At 38.6% G+C, this 18,324-nt stretch overlaps 1 protein-coding gene across 3 annotated transcripts in view; it reads left to right on the forward strand.

Moving 5' to 3' along the window:
* Positions 1-5,567: 5,567 nt before the first annotated feature.
* LOC124787833 (probable serine hydrolase) overlaps positions 5,568-18,324 on the forward strand; it is a 29,782-nt gene continuing 17,025 nt past the window's right edge. For 2 of the 3 annotated variants that reach the window (XM_047254771.1, XM_047254774.1), the window contains exon 1: positions 5,568-5,813. In XM_047254771.1, the coding sequence (XP_047110727.1) occupies positions 5,759-5,813 (55 nt within the window). In that variant the 5' untranslated portion in view covers positions 5,568-5,758. Of the gene's footprint in view, positions 5,814-18,095; positions 18,151-18,324 lie in introns of those variants that run through there. The other variant, XM_047254773.1, reaches the window with a different exon arrangement.

Genomic DNA, 18,324 nt, shown 5'->3' on the forward strand with positions numbered 1-18,324 from the left:
GTGGCAATGCCTATACAAGACAACAAACATCTGGTCCAGTTGTTAGATCCGTTACTGCTGCTACAATGGCAGGTATCAAGATTTAAGTGATTTTGAACGTGGAATTATAGTAGACGCCCAAGCGATGGGACGCAGCATCTACGACATAGCAATGAAGTAGGAATTTTCCCATATGGGCTTTTCACAAGTGTTCTGAGAATATAAGGAATCTAGTAAAACACCAAATCTCTGTCATTGCTGTGGCCGGAAAAAGATCCTGCAAGATCTTGACCAATGACAACTGAAGAGAACCGTTCAATGTTACAGAAGTGCAGTCCTTCTGCAAACTGCTGTAGATTTCAAAGCTGGGCCATCAACAAGTGTCAGTGTGCGAACTTTACACCCCACCTGGGCCCGTCAACACCGACATTGGACTGTTTATGGCTGGAAACATGATACCTGGTCGGACGAGTTTCGTTTCAAATTGTATCGAACGGATGGACATGTATGGGTATGGAGACTACCTTATGAATCCATGGACCCTGGACGTTAGCAGGGGACTGTTCAGGCTGGTGGAGGCTATGTAATGGTGTGAGGCGCATGCAGTTGGAGTGATATGGTACCTCTGATACATCTAGATACGACTCTTGCATGTGACATGTACGTAAGTATCCTGTTTGAGCATCTGCATCCATTCATGACCATTATACATTCCGACAGACTTGGACAAATCCAGCAGGACAATGTAACACCCCACACATCCAGAATTGCTACAGAGTGGCTCCAGAAAAATTCTTCCGAGTTTAAACACTTCCGCTGGTCACTAAACTCCCCAGACATGAACATTATTGAACATATCTGGGATGCCTTGCAACATGCTGTTCAGAAGGGATCTCCACCGCATTGTACTCTTACGGATTTATGGACAGCTGTGCAGGTTTTATGGTGTCACTTCCCTCCAGCACTACTTCAGACATTAGTCGAGTACATGCCATGTCATGATGTGGCACTTCTGTGTGCTCGCGGGAGCCTTTCACGATGTTAGGCAGGTGTACCAGTTTCTTTGGCTCTTCAATGTGTGTACCACGATCAGCTGACGATCGGTTCATTTTCATCCTTATTAATGCTTTATGTAAGCACTGATTCCAACAGTATCCCCTCTATTTAAGACCATACATGCTGGTTTTCAGATGCCAAATTTTGTATCTTCCTTGAGAGTTTTCTTGGCTTCCTCTGGCGGAATCGCAAAAAATTCTTATTTCAATTCTCCATTGAGATATGCGGTCTATACATCCATGTGGTGAATTAATGAATTTTCCTTTACAGCAAGGGACAGGAGTTTCTTACAAAAGCATATTTCACAACAGGTGAGAACGTTTCTTGGATGTCTGAGCCCTCTCTCTGAGAGCAGCTTTTAACTACCAAACAAGCTTCAAAATTTGGTTTGCATCTTCTGGGTGTTTAATACTAAAGACCCATCTAACTTGTAATAGTTTCTTTTATTGTGGTACATCAACTCATTCATAAGTATCATTCTTGGAGAAAGATTGTAATTCCTTTTCTATAGCTTTTTTCCAATTATCTGCATTTGGGCTGGCCAAGGCTTCTTCAACTGTAAGAGAATCATTGTTAAATGTCTGAGCAGGCATATACATCTCATAATCCGGATACAACTTAGGTATTATTGTATGTGACCAACGCCATAAATTTAGATCCTACGCTGCTGGAGTTTCCTGGATCTCGTTATCCATTTTATCTTCACTAAATCTATTTGACTTTTCCTAAACAACTCCTTCACGCCCTTTTGATTGTAAATTTACTGATGATTTTGCATGTTCTTGGACATCTTCTTCGAGATTAATATGTACACACATTTTTTCACAGTTTATTTTGTTTTCACCAAATTATAAAAATGCTACATCTACGCTAGTTATTACCCTTTTATGTCTAGGATTTATGACTCTGTAACCTTTGAAATCTTCACAGTATCCATTAAAAATATATTTTTTCAGATTTAGAGTACCATTTTCTTCTATGTTGTTTTGGAACTTGTACCATGACAGTAAATCCAAAAATTCTTAGATGAACAAGATCAAGTTTCTTCCTAATTCAAACTTTATTTGGAGTCTTGTTTGTTACACTGTAGTGGACGATCTGTCAGTCAGATACACTGCAGTTGATATTGCTTCTGTCCAGTAACATTTTGGTGGTCCTGCATCCTTTAACATGCTCCTTGCTCTCCCTACAATTGTTCTGTTAGCTGTTCTGCTACTCTGTCTTGAGCAGAACTACAGCGAATTATAATTTGATGGCGGATTCAAATTCACTCAGATGATGCCCAAACTCTTTACTGACATATTCAGCACCACTGTCTGATGTGATAACTTTTATCCTCTAACCACTCCGTGTTTCAACCATGATGCGAAAACTGGCAAATATTTCTCTCATTTCTAAGGAGATAAACATGGGTATATCTTGAAAAAGCATCAAACAAAGTTAAGAAATAACAACTGCCTCCTGTAGATTCTTCTTTCATATGCCCACAGAGGTCTGTGTGCATCAGCTGCAAGAGATCAAAGTATCTATTTTTACTTGTGGTTGAAAGTGATCTGGTTTGCTTTCTTTATATATAATTTCACATGGTAAGTTACAATTATTGGTTTTCTTAGTCCCTGTTGCCATACCATTTAAAAAATCCATACCTTTCCTATTAACATGTCCGAATCTTTGATGCCACAAAAGACTATTTGCAGAATGTATTGGATAACTATTTTCAACTTGAAGAACATTTGATTGATACTTTTACTTGCTGTGGCTATAACTCTGCCACTCTGATCAGTTATTTCTACGCCATTTAGAGCAAAAATTACCTAGTTGCCCTTATTCACTATTTCACTCACAGAAAGCAAAGTTGTGGCAGCATTCTTCACAACATGTAATTTATGTGCTGTAATGTCTTGAGATTCTTCTTTGACATTAAATTCAAAGTTTACCTTTCAAACCAGTTCACAAAGTAATTGCAGCAATGTTTGTTTTTGTAGAATTATCATATAAAACTGATTAGTCTTTGGTAATATGCATTGAAGCTTCAGAAACCAGGAAACAATCTGCACTCTTACTTTCAATTTTACCACAAGACAATTTTGGAAGGTGACTGTAAACAGCCATCAAGAAATGTATAAAATGCATGTATGACCATCAGGTGTTTTTATCGTAAACCCAAACATCGACCATTTTAAGCCACAACAATACATTTGTCAGTACTTAAATAATGTGTAGAGCATGTTATGAGTATCACTGTATGACACCAGACTGCTCTGTGTACACTTGGTAAGTTTGCTTATACTGTGTCATATACGGATACCCATGACAATCTCTACACATTATTTAAGTAATGACAAATGATAATGTTGGGGCTTAAACCATTTTACCCTAACCTATTAAGAAGGTCCATGACTGGACCTAGTCTATATTTGGGTTTAAAATAAAAGGAGCTGATGGTCAAACATTCATTTTATACTTTACCATAAGAATAATATTCAGTAAGTGCCTTCCTTTCTGGATCTTTTGAAACTTGACTTTTTTTCTTATGTACTTGTTTTCTCCCTTGCACTGCGATGCAAAATGTCCCATTCCTCGGCATTTATAACATCGAACAGATTTCTTCTTTTTATATTTTGAATATAAAACTGTTTCCTTGTCCTGGATGGGATATTCTTGTAATTTCTTACATCTTATAATGTCTTGACGCTATCACCTGTAATTGGTATCCCTGATCTCTCTAACCCCATTTTTGTGGTGGTGTACTTATCAGGTAGCCCAGATAACAACAAGGTATCAATATACTCTTCAGTAATGTCGACTCTGATATCTCTTTGACGATTCGATGTGAAGATGATTTCGTTTGCATTTTCATCAATATTTTTATACTTATCTAAATGTTTAGTGATAATCTCTCTTAGCAAAGCCACTTTCCTTGTTAAAGCTCCACTTTGAAAAGCTCTTCTTAGATTGTCCCATACTTCCTTTACTGTGCTGACCTTTTGTACATGAACGTAATTTACAGGAACACACAGAAGAATTAATTTGGATTTTGCCTTATGATCTCTGTTCTGGAAATCTGGATCCATGAACTTTAAGGTTCCATAAATGACAGCCCAAAGATCGTCCAACTGTAGACAGGCTTCTACTGCAAATTTCCAAACTGCATAATTCTGTTGACCCATGAGCTTCTCAATCTGTGGTATCTCGGCAGAAGCCATTTGCACATTTAAATTGTAATTACTGTAAATTCTAAACTGTTCACAAACAATATTATGGTTTTCGCCATTCACAAGCCAAACTTATTCAATTCAATCTTCCTGGGCTCATAACCTGTTCTATTATTTATTTGCCCATTAAAATAATGTTGACAAAGTAACTCTATTTAAGAACAATAATGTATTCCTAGCACTATACAAAGGCGTACTAGCGTGAATACGTAGCATAGACACCGCAGAATAGGCTACATAAAACAGGCAAAGAGTTCTGTATACATAAACTCACTACCGACATAACAAATATTTTGGTCACCAAATCCCAACAGCTTTATTCCTACATCCACAGTTTTTTCACTTTTCTGTTGCGTAGAAAATGAGTTCAAAACAAGATGAAACAGGGTTATTATTAGAGTCCATCGAAAAGTATGTGTGATTGCTGGCATTGTGGAATGTTAGAGGAAATGAGTACATAAACAGAAATGTTAAGAATGACGAATCATATGTTTTGTTACTCAGAAATGGCCACAAAGTAAGATGTTTCCAAAACATTTAACTAATGAAACGTTATAAATAAGAGTATATACAGATATTTGTCTCTGTTTATACAATCATTACCTGAGTAGTGCACATATTATTGCATGAGATGTTGCCATAACTATGTCTCAGACACTATAAGGTGGAACTGTAAAATTAAATTTCAGGTCTTCGAAAGAATTGCCAGTAGCAAGGTATGGTAGCGTAATATTTAAGTGCTGACGCAGTGAAACTGCTTCTCTTATTGCGTTATTTTGTTTTTCTGGTGATGGGGATGTGGGCGCCCGCCGGCGTTTTGCGCACGATGAGAGCTGGGCGGCAAGTGGCCAGTTTATGACGAGAACCATTTCTAGTAATGTATCAAATGCTGGACTGTCGCCACGCAAAAGTTATGATAAACTTTTTCTTTTCCTTTCCGTCTCAATTCTGTGAACAAGTATTTATAAGTGATCTTTGACGGTCCTTGAACCAATTTCTCATTCAACTTTTTTTCTGCTTGCAACAGCGTAGAGAAAATATTATAGCAGCTGCATCTTTGTCGTCCAATTTTCCGAACCGCAATATTATTGAGCAGTCCAGGAGAGAACGTCAATAATACTGTACTGTATTATAGTTAAAATTATCGTATAGTCGACGCGAGAGTAGTAAGATCTTTGAATGAAGAGGCGGCAGCGTTGTTGATTGCACCGAGCGGGACAGTTATTTATGCCCTAAATTAAATTTTTTTCGTAAGATGTCATTGATGTCCCACTCTGTGTGTTGAAGAATTTTGATTTATTCAAGGGTCTGGTAAAATTTTTCTTATGATATCTTAGTGTCATATATGGAATTGAAGGTCAGTTTTCTGTTGACCGGTATGGTGTAATAAAGATTACTATGCATGGAGCTGCCGTGATAAGTTTTGACAGCACATTGCAAAGGTTCTGCGGAGCTGACGAAGTAGGAGTTGGAACCTTGAGTTTCGTGTTGTTGCTAAATTACTTACAATGAATTCCGAAGTCACAGAAATTAAAATCCCTATGCCCTGGGGGTATGTAAGTGGTAAGTTTCACAGTAAGTTGAGTTGTTGTTAAGTTAAATTCCCGTTTAAGAGGACAGGATGTGTTTCGTTTTCGGATTAAATGTAATTTTGGCTGTGAAAGGAAACGTATTTGGATGGACTCTTTAATACACGAGAATGGGGTACAGTGACAGTTCACAGTATAGCCGTTTCGTGCACATGCGTGTAATTGCAAGTCATCGTGTGATAGTGGGAATGACATTTACTAGATGATTGCAGTGTGAGCGCATGAAAAACTACTGAGTGCCGTGCTGCTTGGGGAACTGTTTGAACAAAAATTAGTATTTCCCTTGCCCTGTTGGAAAGCAAGTTGTCCATTCGTGCAACAAACACTTTGCCAGGCGTTATAGCTAAGATTTGTGTAGATGTTTCAGTGAAATGTGTTAGTTTTCGGCAGGCGAGACTGTAAATTTGGGTCCTTAAAGCCGTTGCGTTCCTTCTTTGAAGTTAATCACAAATGTGTAAATGAGTAAACAAGCAGAATGAAGTCTGCCAAACACAGTATAATTTGATCACAGAACTACATGAAACTTAATGGTTTCATATTAGTACTGTAAATTAATACTCAATAAAACATTTTTTCGTTATATAGCAAGCTGACTGGCTAAGACCTCACAAATTGTTGATATTTTCTGACAGTTATGTTTCAGAACTACAGATCAGGCATTAGTTACGATAAAATTGACTGCATTTCCCTTTTATCTTCGTTCATATCGTCATGAAGTAGCATTACAATAATTATTTCATTAACAGGGCAATTAGTGTAGGTGCAAATCGGAAAGAGATGCCCCTTGACCACTGAGTGGAATGACAGATGACTGGACTTACTTGGTGGATAATTTGCTGTTGCTCACAATTACAGGTGTTGACAATGAGGTGAACATGATATTTGTAGAGCACTTAATCACAGTGCATTCCTGTATTATAGGCTAGGGGTCATTCCACGTCAAATCAACAAATGAAACCATCATTGTCAACCTTACCCTCTTGGATTTAAATGAAATTAAATATGCCTATAGTACTCATAAATAGTACCAAAAATTAATTTTTTCACATTTTTCTGCCAAAAAGTTACTGTGTAATGGACTTTCAAAAATTGAATTTTTGACTCTCAGAACAATGTTTTCTTTATAACTCGTGTTCTAATTACGCTACAACAATAAAATTTACTTCACTGGAAAGCTCTTTTAAAGAGCTTTTATATGATACCAAACATGATTAATTTAATATATAAATACACATTGTTTATAAAAACAACATTGTTGAATTTATTGAATTTTGAAAAACTGTATTTTTAAAATTCTCAAAAAAATATATGTGAAAGATACACTTTACATCTACATATTCTGAAAGTTTCAACTTGGGATGAGCATGGGATCACTATCAAAAGCAATTTTATGTTTACCATGATTCTCCAAAATCACAGTCAGATAGGTGAATTTCTATTATTTTGCTACACATGAAAATATTACACTGTTAGATTTTGTTACATGGTCCACAAATTGTACTTTTGAAATGAATAACTGCTTATTAAACTTAAGCACTAACTATTTATTAATAGCTGTAAAACCACAGGGGGGGGGGGGGGAGGAAGCTATCTCTCATTTTAAAGATTATATATAAAATTATTCTCTGGTGTTACTATCTGCAGTCTATTCAGTATTTTATCTATGGTTAATATTGCCAGCAATTTTCACCTATTGTTGAAAGTGACCCACACCTTCTTTTGTTGGGAGGCAGCTGTAGTGAAATTATGTGATTAACTCTGAAATGTGTTTTGAATCTAGCTTGAAAGTACTTTTGTACAAACCTCACAAGAGTCTGTAAGTTTGTATGCCTACAACCAGTTAATGTTTACATACTATTAACATAATGAAATAATTTTTTACAGGAAGTGAAAGAATAGAGAAGTAATATTGTGTAGTATTCAATATAGAAAGCTGGGTCATTCAACTGCAAAAACATTTTTTTTTAAATTAGTTTGTTCACTTGAGAAATATAAAATGCCTAAAATTTCAGCTTTGTGCTGTAATCCATTTAATGAATAGGGCCACAATAACCACAAGAAAAACTTACGGCTAGTTTCACAATGGATGATAGCAAGAAAACCTTTTTTAACTTTAAATCAAAAAGTGTGTGACAACTGCCGTAAAAAAAATTGCACAAGTAGAAATTTGTGATACGTCTAGCACAGAAAATGATGATGATATACTGTATTCTGTGGTGAAACAAGAAAGTGAAAAGGTTTTATGTGGTAGTGACATACAAGACATTGCAGCAAGTGAGGCCTTAGAAAGGTTGAATGCTTCTTTGCAGTCCGTTGGTGAATTTCCAATTAAGAGGAAATGACTGTGTGAAGCAAAATATCCTAAGGAAAAACTAATTAAATTAACTTCAACAATTCAAACAAAGGTATTATTGCTTCCTTCTGAAAAAGAAGAGGAGGTTCATGATAATGCAGAATCTGAGATGATCAGTCAGCTGATAGATAAATTTCATACATGTACAACTCGAAGTAAACAGATGGAAATTCTTACTATTTTACCTAAAAGCTGGAGTGTTAAGAAGCTTCAAGATGAATTTAACGTAACAAATTACATGGCTCGAAGAGTAAAAGATTTGGTGAAGGCCAATGGAATTTTGTCTTCACCAAACCCAAAACCTGGCAAGACTCTTGATCAAACAACTGCTGATTTTGTTACAAACTGTTATTGTTATGATGAGATAAGCAGGGCAATGCCAGGGAAAAAAGATTTTGTGCTTGTGAGAGATAACGGAGAAAAACTGCAAGTACAAAAACGGCTAGTTTTAAGTAATTTGAAAGAAATTTACATGAATTTTAAAGACAACCATCCAGAGCTCCACATTGGATTTTCGAAGTTTGCAGACCTACGTCCCAAAAATTGTGTTTTAGCTGGAAGTAGTGGTACACATAGTGTCTGTGTGTGTACTAGCCATCAAAACTTCAAACTGATGCTGACTGGATGTAACATTCCTCAGCTGACAAAGGATGAAGATAATCCAATAAAAACTTACAAAGACTGCATTGCAAGAGTTGTATGTAATCCGTCATTACCTGTTTGTCATTTTGGTGAAAGTAAATTCTGCCCTGGCCCAGAAACATTTAAGACATATTTACAAGATTTATTGAATACTAATGATATTGAGAATATAACTTATCAGCAATGGGTTTCCGTTGATCACACACCTCTACAATCAATCATAAAATCATCTGACAACTTTATTGATTTTTTTTTTTGATAAATTAAAATCACTTACACGACATTCATTTGTTGCTAGTCAACAATCAACCTTTCAAAAGAGACTGAGAAATGAACTTAAAGAAGGTGAGGTCTTAGTGATCTGTGACTTTTCTGAGAATTACTCCTTTGTCATCCAGGACGAAGTTCAAGGCTATCACTGGACAAACATGCAAGCAACGATTCATCCCATTGTTGCTTATTACAAGGATGGGAACAAACTCGAGCACACAAGTCTTGTAATCGTATCAGAATGCCTAACACATGACACTGTCGCTGTGCATTTGTTCCAATCATACTTGATGGACTTCCCGGCTGTTAAATTCGGTAGAAAACTAAGAAAAATATATTATTTCTCTGATGGAGCAGCAGCTCATTATAAAAAATAGGAAGAACTTTATCAACCTGTGCCATCATGAAGAAGATTTCCAAACTGAAGCTGAATGGCATTTTTCAGCCACCTCGCATGGAAAGGGAGCTAGTGATGGTGTTGGTGGATCAGTTAAACTACTTGCAGCTCGAGCAAGTCTGCAAAGGCCATACAGTGATCAAATAATGACACCAAAACAACTTTATATGTTTGCCAAGGATAACATAGAAGGAATGAACTCAAAGTATGCTACTAAAGAAGATCACAAAAATGAAGAAATTAAACTTATGGAGTGATTTGAGAAATGCTGCAAAATTGTAGGGACACAAAAACTTCACACTTTTATTCATTTTAGCAAGGACAAAATAATAACAAAGTGTATTCAAACTCTGATTATAGCAAAATTGAACTGGTGACAGTTTCTGACAGTGATACAATGCTGTTCAAAGACATAAAAGGATATGTTGCTTGTGATTATAATGGACACTGGTGGTTAACCTGTGTACTTGAAAAAAATCAGGAGAGGGATGAAATCACAGTTTCTTACATCCACATGGACCATCACCATCTTTTACATTTCCAAATCATCCAGACATTCTTTCCATAAGCGGTAGGGAAGTAGTGGCAATCGTGAACCCTGAAACTGCTACAGGGTGAACATATAAGTTGTCCACTGCAGAAATGTTGATGTGCAACAGACGGATTAGTTCGAAGTATGAAGGACGGCACTAATAGGACTCCTATTTGTAAATAATAGTAATTACTAACTGAATTTAGGTGTGATCTCAGGCATTCATTTTTCTGTGTTTCTTTATTTATTTTTTAAGTTTTCATTTTGTATTTATTAATTACAGAACCATAAAAATATGTTTTTTTGTCAATTATAAGTTATTTTTAATTTCCACATTTTACAACAACATACAGCTGGTGAGAAGTAGGCCTAATATCTAAAATAATTTAGTTTTTAGGAATTTTTAAAGCACCACTCTTAACGTAAAATTGCTTTTGATAGTGATCCCATGCTCATCCCAAGTTGAAACTTTCAGAATATGTAGATGTAAAGTGTATCTTTCACATATATTTTTTGAGAGTTTTAAAAGTACAGTTTTTAAAAATTCGATAAATTCAACAATGTTGTTTTTATAAACAATGTGTATCTACACTCCTGGAAATGGAAAAAAGAACACATTGACACCGGTGTGTCAGACCCACCATACTTGCTCCGGACACTGCGAGAGGGCTGTACAAGCAATGATCACACGCACGGCACAGTGGACACACCAGGAACCGCGGTGTTGTCCGTCGAATGGCGCTAGCTACGCAGCATTTGTGCACCGCCGCCGTCAGTGTCAGCCAGTCTGCCGTGGCATACGGAGCTCCATCGCAGTCTTGACGGACTTTGAGCGAGGGCGTATAGTGGGCATGCGGGAGGCCGGGTGGACGTACCGCCGAATTGCTCAACACGTGGGGCGTGAGGTCTCCACAGTACATCGATGTTGTCGCCAGTGGTCGGCGGAAGGTGCACGTGCCCGTCGACCTGGGACCGGACCGCAGCGACGCACGGATGCACGCCAAGACCGTAGGATCCTACGCAGTGCCGTAGGGGACCGCACCGCCACTTCCCAGCAAATTAGGGACACTGTTGCTCCTGGGGTATCGGCGAGGACCATTCGCAACCGTCTCCATGAAGCTGGGCTACGGTCCCGCACACCGTTAGGCCGTCTTCCGCTCACGCCCCAACATTGTGCAGCCCGCCTCCAGTGGTGTCGCGACAGGCGTGAATGGAGGGACGAATGGAGACGTGTCGTCTTCAGCGATGAGAGTCACTTCTGCCTTGGTGCCAATGATGGTCGTATGCGTGGTTTGGCGCCGTGCAGGTGAGCGCCACAATCAGGACTGCATACGACCGAGGCACACACGGCCAACACCCGGCATCATGGTGTGGGGAGCGATCTTCTACACTGGCCGTACACCACTGGTGATCGTCGAGGGGACACTGAATAGTGCACGGTACATCCAAACCGTCATCGAACCCATCGTTCTACCATTCCTAGACCGGCAAGGGAACTTGCTGTTCCAACAGGACAATGCACGTCCGCATGTATCCCGTGCCACCCAACGTGCTCTAGAAGATGTAAGTCAACTACCCTGGCCAGCAAGATCTCCGGATCTGTCCCCCATTGAGCATGTTTGGGACTGGATGAAGCGTCGTCTCACGCGGTCTGCACGTCCAGCACGAACGCTGGTCCAACTGAGGCGCCAGGTGGAAATGGCATGGCAAGCCGTTCCACAGGACTACATCCAGCATCTCTACGATCGTCTCCATGGGAGAATAGCAGCCTGCATTGATGCGAAAGGTGGATATACACTGTACTAGTGCCGACATTGTGCATGCTCTGTTGCCTGTGTCTATGTGCCTGTGGTTCTGTCAGTGTGATCATGTGATGTATCTGACCCCAGGAATGTGTCAATAAAGTTTCCCCTTCCTGGGACAATGAATTCACGGTGTTCTTATTTCAATTTCCAGGAGTGTATATATTGAACTAATGATGTTTGGTATCATATAAAAGCTCTTTGAAAGAGCTTTCCAATGAAGTAAATTTTATTGTTCTAGCTTAATTAGAACACGAGTTGTAAAGAAAACAACATTGTTCTGCGAGTCAAAAATTTGTCACCTTTTCAATTTTTGAAGGTCCATTACTTGATAACTTTTCGTCAGAAAAATGTGAAAAAATTAATTTGTGTCATGATTTATGAGTAGTATATGCATACTTAGTTGTTGATTTGACATGGAATTGCCCCTAGGTGAAACTAAGATTTACAGTTATTTTCCATAGTCTTTGGTGGCTTGCTGGAGTTTGGTTTGGTGTTTAAAATTAGCGATGCTTTATGAAAATGGGCTGAGAGTATACTGTTGCAAATTTTTCCATTCCTTTACTCCGTTACAAATAAGAGTATTTACATCCAGTGTTGTATGATTCCAGCATTGTTTTGTATTGATGGTCTCTGTTCCTTGTATATCAACTGAAGACGACAAGACCATGTCGTAAGTCTCCCATGCATTCTCACTCACATACTTGGTAAATTCTCCAAAGTCTGGCTTGAACCCTTCTCTCTGCAAGGTTTTTCCCATTTCAATTTCTTAAATATTTATCTCTTGGTCTCCCTCTACGATTTTTATCCTCCACGCTGCCCCCCAATGCTAAATTTGTGATCCCTTGATGCCTCAAAACATGTCCTACCAACCGATCCCTTCTTCTAGTCAAGTTGTGCCACAAACTTCTCTTCTCCCCAATCCTATTCAATACCTCCTCATTAGTTACGTGATCTACCCACCTTATCTTCAGCATTCTTCTGTAGCACCACATTTCGAAAACTTCTATTCTCTTCTTGTCCAAACTATTTATCATCCATGTTTCACTTCCATACATGGCTACACTCCATACAAATACTTTCAGAAACGACTTCCTGACACTTAAATCTATACTCGATGTTAACAAATTTCTCTTCTTCAGAAACGATTTCTTTGCCATTGCCAGTCTACATTTTATATCCTCTCTACTTCGACCATCATCAGTTATTTTACTCCCTAAATAGCAAAACTCCTTTACTACTTTAAGTGTCTCATTTCCTAATCTAATTCCCTCAGCATCACCCGATTTAATTTGACTACATTTCATTATCCTCGTTTTGCTTTTGTTGATGTTCATCTTATATCCTCCTTTCAAGACACTGTCCATTCCGTTCAACTGCTCTTCCAAGTCCTTTGCTGTCTCTGACAGAATTACAATGTCATCGGCGAACCTCGAAGTTTTTACTTCTCCATGAATTTTAATACCTACTCCAAATTTTTCTTTTGTTTCCTTCACTGCTTGCTCAATATACGGATTGAATAGCATCAGGGAGAGGCTTCAACCCTGTCTCACGCCCTTCCAAACCACTGCTTCCCTTTCATGTCCCTCACCTCTTATAACTGCCATCTGGTTTCTGTACAAATTGTAAATAGTCTTCACTCCCTGTATTTTACCCTTGCCACCTTCAGAATTTGAAAGAGAGTATCAAAAGCTTTCTCTAAGTCTACAATTGCTAGAAATGTAGGTTTGCCTTTTCTTAATCTTTCTTCTAAGATAAGTCGTAAGGTCAGTATTGCCTCACGTGTTCCAACCTTTCTACGAAATCCAAACTGATCTTCCCCGAGGTCGGCTTCTACCAGTTTTTCCATTCGTCTGTAAAGAATTCGCGTTAGTATTTTGCAGCTGTGACTTATTAAACTGATAGTTCGGTAATTTTCACATCTGTCAACGCCTGCTTTCTTTGGGATTGGAATTATTGTATTCTTCTTGAAGTCTGAGGGTATTTCACCTGTTTCATACATCTTGCTCACCAGATGGGAGAGTTTTGTCAGGACTGGCTCTCCCAAGGCCATCAGTAGTTCTAATGGAATGTTGTCTACTCCCAGGGCCTTGTTTCGACTCAGGTCTTTCAGTGCTCTGTCAAACTCTTCACGCAGTATCTTATCTCCCATTTCATCTTCATCTACCTCCTCTTCCATTTCCATAATATTGTCCTCAAGAACGTCGCCCCTGTATTGACCCTCTATATACTCCTTCCACCTTTCTGCTTTCCCTTCTTTGTTTAGAACTGGATTTCCATCTGAGCTCTTGATATTCATTCAAATGGTTCTCTTTTTCTCCAAAGGTCTCTTTAATTTTTCTGTAGGCAGTATCTATCTTACCCTTAGTGAGACAAGCCTCTACATCCTTACATTTGTCCTCTAGCCATCCCTGCTTAACCACTTTGCACTTCCTGTCGATATCATTTTTGAGACGTTTGTATTCCTTTTTGCCTGCTTCATTTACTGCATTTTTGTATTTTCTCCTTTCATCAATTAAATTCAGTATCTCTTCTGTTACCCAAGGATTTCTACTAGCCCTCGTCTTTTTACCTACTTGATCCTCTGCTGCCTTCACTATTTTATTCCTCAAAGCTACCCATTCTTCTTCCACTGTATATCTTTCCCCCATTCCTGTCAATTGTTCCCTTATGCTCTCCCTGAAACTCTGTACAACCTCTGGTTCTTTCAGTTTATCCAGGTCCCATCTTCTTAAATTCCCACCTTTTTGCAGTTTCTTCAGTTTTAATCTACAGTTCATAACGAATAGATTGTGGTCAGAGCCCACATTTGCCCCTGGAAATGTCTTAAAATTTAAAACCTGGTTCCTAAATCTCTGTCTTACCATTATATAATCTGTCTGATACCTTCTAGTATCTCCAGGGTCTTCCATGTATACAGCCTTCTTTCATGCTTCTTGAACCAAGTTATGCTCCGTGCAAAATTCTACCAGATGGCTTCCACTTTCATTCCTTAATCCCATTCCATATTCACCTACTATGTTGCCATCTCTTCCTTTTCCTACTATTGAGTTCCGGTCACCCATGACAATTAAGTTTTCATCTCCCGTCACTATCTGAATAATTTCTTTTATCTCATCATACATTTCATCAATTTCATCATCATCTGCAGAGCTAGTTGGCATATAAACTCGTACTACTGTGGTAGGCATGGGCTTTGTGTCTATCTTGGCCACAATAATGCGTTCACTATGCTGCTTGTAGTAGCTTACCCGCACTCCTATTTTTTATTCATTATTAAACCTACTCCTGCATTACCCCTATTTGATTTTGTATTTATAACTCTGTATTCACCTGACCAAAAGTCTTGTTCCTCCTGCCAACGAACTTCACTAATTCCCACTATATCTAACTTTAACCTATCCATTTCCCTTTTTGAATTTTCTAACCTACCTGCCCAATTAAGGGATCTGACATTCCATGCTCTGATCCGTAGAACGCCAGTTTTCTTTCTCCTGATAACAACGTCCTCTTGAGTAGTCCCCGCCCGGAGATCCGAATGGGGGACTATTTTACCTCCGGAATATTTTACCCAAGAGGACGCCATCATCATTTAATCATACAGTAAAGCTGCATGCCCTCAGGAACAATTACGGCTGTAGTTTCCCCTTGCTTTCAGCCGTTCGCAGTACCAGCACAGCAAGGCCGTTTTGGTTAGTGTTACAAGGCCAGATCAGTCAATCATCCAGACTGTTGCCCCTGCAACTACTGAAAAGGCTGCTGCCCCTCTTCAGGAACCACACATTTGTCTGGCCTCTCAACGGATACCCCTCCGTTGTGGTTGCACGTACAGTACGGCTATCTGTATCGTTGAGGCACACAAGCCTCCCCACCAACGGCAAGGTTCATGGTTCATGGGGGGGGGGGTAAAACATTTATGATTGAAGAAATTGTAGTATGTCGCATATCTTAATGCTTGGCATATCTCCTAAACTGTGTGTCATACACAGATATAATTTTGCAGATTCAATCAGTGATATATGTGGATATTATGTGCTACATGTGTTACAGATAGAGGTAGTAGTAAAGAAATAATAAATTAAAACTTCGTGCTTGATGCTGAAGCTATACTAAAAATAGATAAAATGGTAATTGGAAATAACAACAGCTGAAATACAATTATTTGGCAAGAATCATGGGAGACATAGCATCTGTGTTCTGGGACATTCACCAAAGTACCGCAATTCTAGGTATACAAAGTTTGACACATACATTCAAGTCTGTGATGTAATTCTTTGGTGGATCTAGCTCATGTAAACTTTTATATCCAGCTAACTTAGAAATCCTGTCAAAGTTAAAACTCTTAGCAAATATGAAGTAACAGAACTGTAAAATTTGATTGGTGTTGAAGTGGGTATATATTATTGTTTGAGTGCTTCTGTAGGGAGTGGGAGAAGGAACGTGTTACAAAAATAAGGAACTTACTGAGTATGCTAAATAATGAACTGGAAGAGATGATTGTTTTTTATCAAATCTTTCAATATTCCAGTCTTAGCTGACTATGTAGAGGTAGGATTTATATGCTCTGTAGGTAAAGCTATTTATCCCAAATCCAATTAAATTCTTCAGGTGCCAGAATTTTGGACCCAGCATTAAGAGTAAGTGGTGAAGTAACTTGTAGAAAGTGAGGCATAGCTTGCTCATGAGGTAGGTACTGCATGTACATCCCCAGAAATTTAATTCCTCAAATAACCAGCTGGCTTATAGTGAGCATTGCACTGTGTTCTATGAGCAAAGAAGAAGAAACTATGGCTGGCAAAAAAAAAAAGCTACCCTATTCTGAAGAAATGTAAGGCAACATAACCTCACTCCTTAAAACATCTTGTGTTACGACAATGAAAACTCTTAGTGATCATGCTAACTACCTCAGTACAGACCCAGCCATTAGTGAGATTAGACTCCACTTGTACTTGCAAGTTTATCTGCAGGGAGAGTCTAACCACAGAGCACAAAGCTTGATTGTTTAGCATAGATGAAAGTTTTCCAGAACACAGTCTATACAAAAAACAATGTCCTTGGTGGCTACCCCCTGCCCATTCCCAACACCCCCCCCCCCCCCTCTCCAATTGTAAATGATATTGGTCTGTGTGGAAGAATTGGAGTGTCTAGTGCAAGAAACGTCCTCTGTTTGTTTCTCTGCACAAGACTGTTTTAAACTATTTAATGAAACTGTGCAAAAATATTGTAATCTCGTAGGAAAATATTATCTTAGTGGAGGACAGAGTTTGTGAGTGAATGACTGGTGTAACTCTTCATTCATACATGTGATCACAATGCTTGTAGTTTGATCACTGTACTTAGCAATTCATGACACCCTCAACAAGACTGTTTCCACAGAACAACTAACTATCCAGAGGGGCCCGAGGGGTCAGATTTGTTTTAGAGCAAGATGTTACTTAAATACATATGTCTTCTCATCAAGGGTGAATGGCACAACATATGAGTCATCCATTTTCCTCATCGGCTCTCAATCCATCACACATACTGTTTGGTACAGTCTGATGGAGGTTCTTCATTCTAGTGATAACATCCCAGTCCAGCTATAACCCCCTGAAATAGTAGTGCTGAAAAGTAAACCACCAAAATGGACCCTTCGTATGGCAACCTAATTTTCACTCTTGCCAACTGGTTGTATTTTAACAGGAGAGTGTGCTGTAAGGCCTACTGACTGAAATTCACAGCCACTCTGTACAATTCTGTGTCACCTAGTGTAATCCGGAAAGCTGCTGAGGCATTACTCAGTTTGTCCCAGGAGGAGTGGTCAGTATTTAGGAATATGTAGGGACAACCATTTGAAGCACAAAAGGTCTAGTAAACATGCTCAAAAGTGCATATCTTACGAGCTGTGAGCACTACTTCAACTTCACTAACTGCAAAATAAATCTCTTCTACTGCAAGCTCTTTGCTTTCCAGAGCTGTGAGAACTTGTTTATTATATTTTGAACAGTATATGAAAGGATCATTTTATAACAGTCATTTACTAAGATTGCATTTATGCACTGAATTTAAAATTTAAAAAAAATTATTTATAAGGTAATAAGCATATAATAGAACTACCACAATACTTATTTACAGTGAACACATTACTGCATTGAAATGGTGCAGAAGTTGCACTTGCGTGCGTGCACACACACACACACACACACACACACACACAAATCAGTTGGTTCTACTGAGAAGCTCATCAATGGAGTAGAAGCAGTTATGCTTTTTGTGGCTGCTGGCAAGTTATTGAAAATGTGTGTTCCTGAATAATGCACACCTTTTTGTACAAGAGTAAGTGACTTTAAATCCTTGTGAAGATTATTCTTTACTTCTAGCTTTGATCTGAACTGAGGTGTTTGTTTGAAAAAGTGATAAATTTTTAAGGACAAATTTTGTTAAGGAATAAAAATGCTTATAACTCTTATTGCACACTTTTGTGCCCAGAAAACTTTAGCTTGGCTTTAT

Source organism: Schistocerca piceifrons, chromosome 3, assembly GCF_021461385.2.
Source record: "Schistocerca piceifrons isolate TAMUIC-IGC-003096 chromosome 3, iqSchPice1.1, whole genome shotgun sequence".
NCBI classification, from domain to species: domain Eukaryota; kingdom Metazoa; phylum Arthropoda; class Insecta; order Orthoptera; family Acrididae; genus Schistocerca; species Schistocerca piceifrons.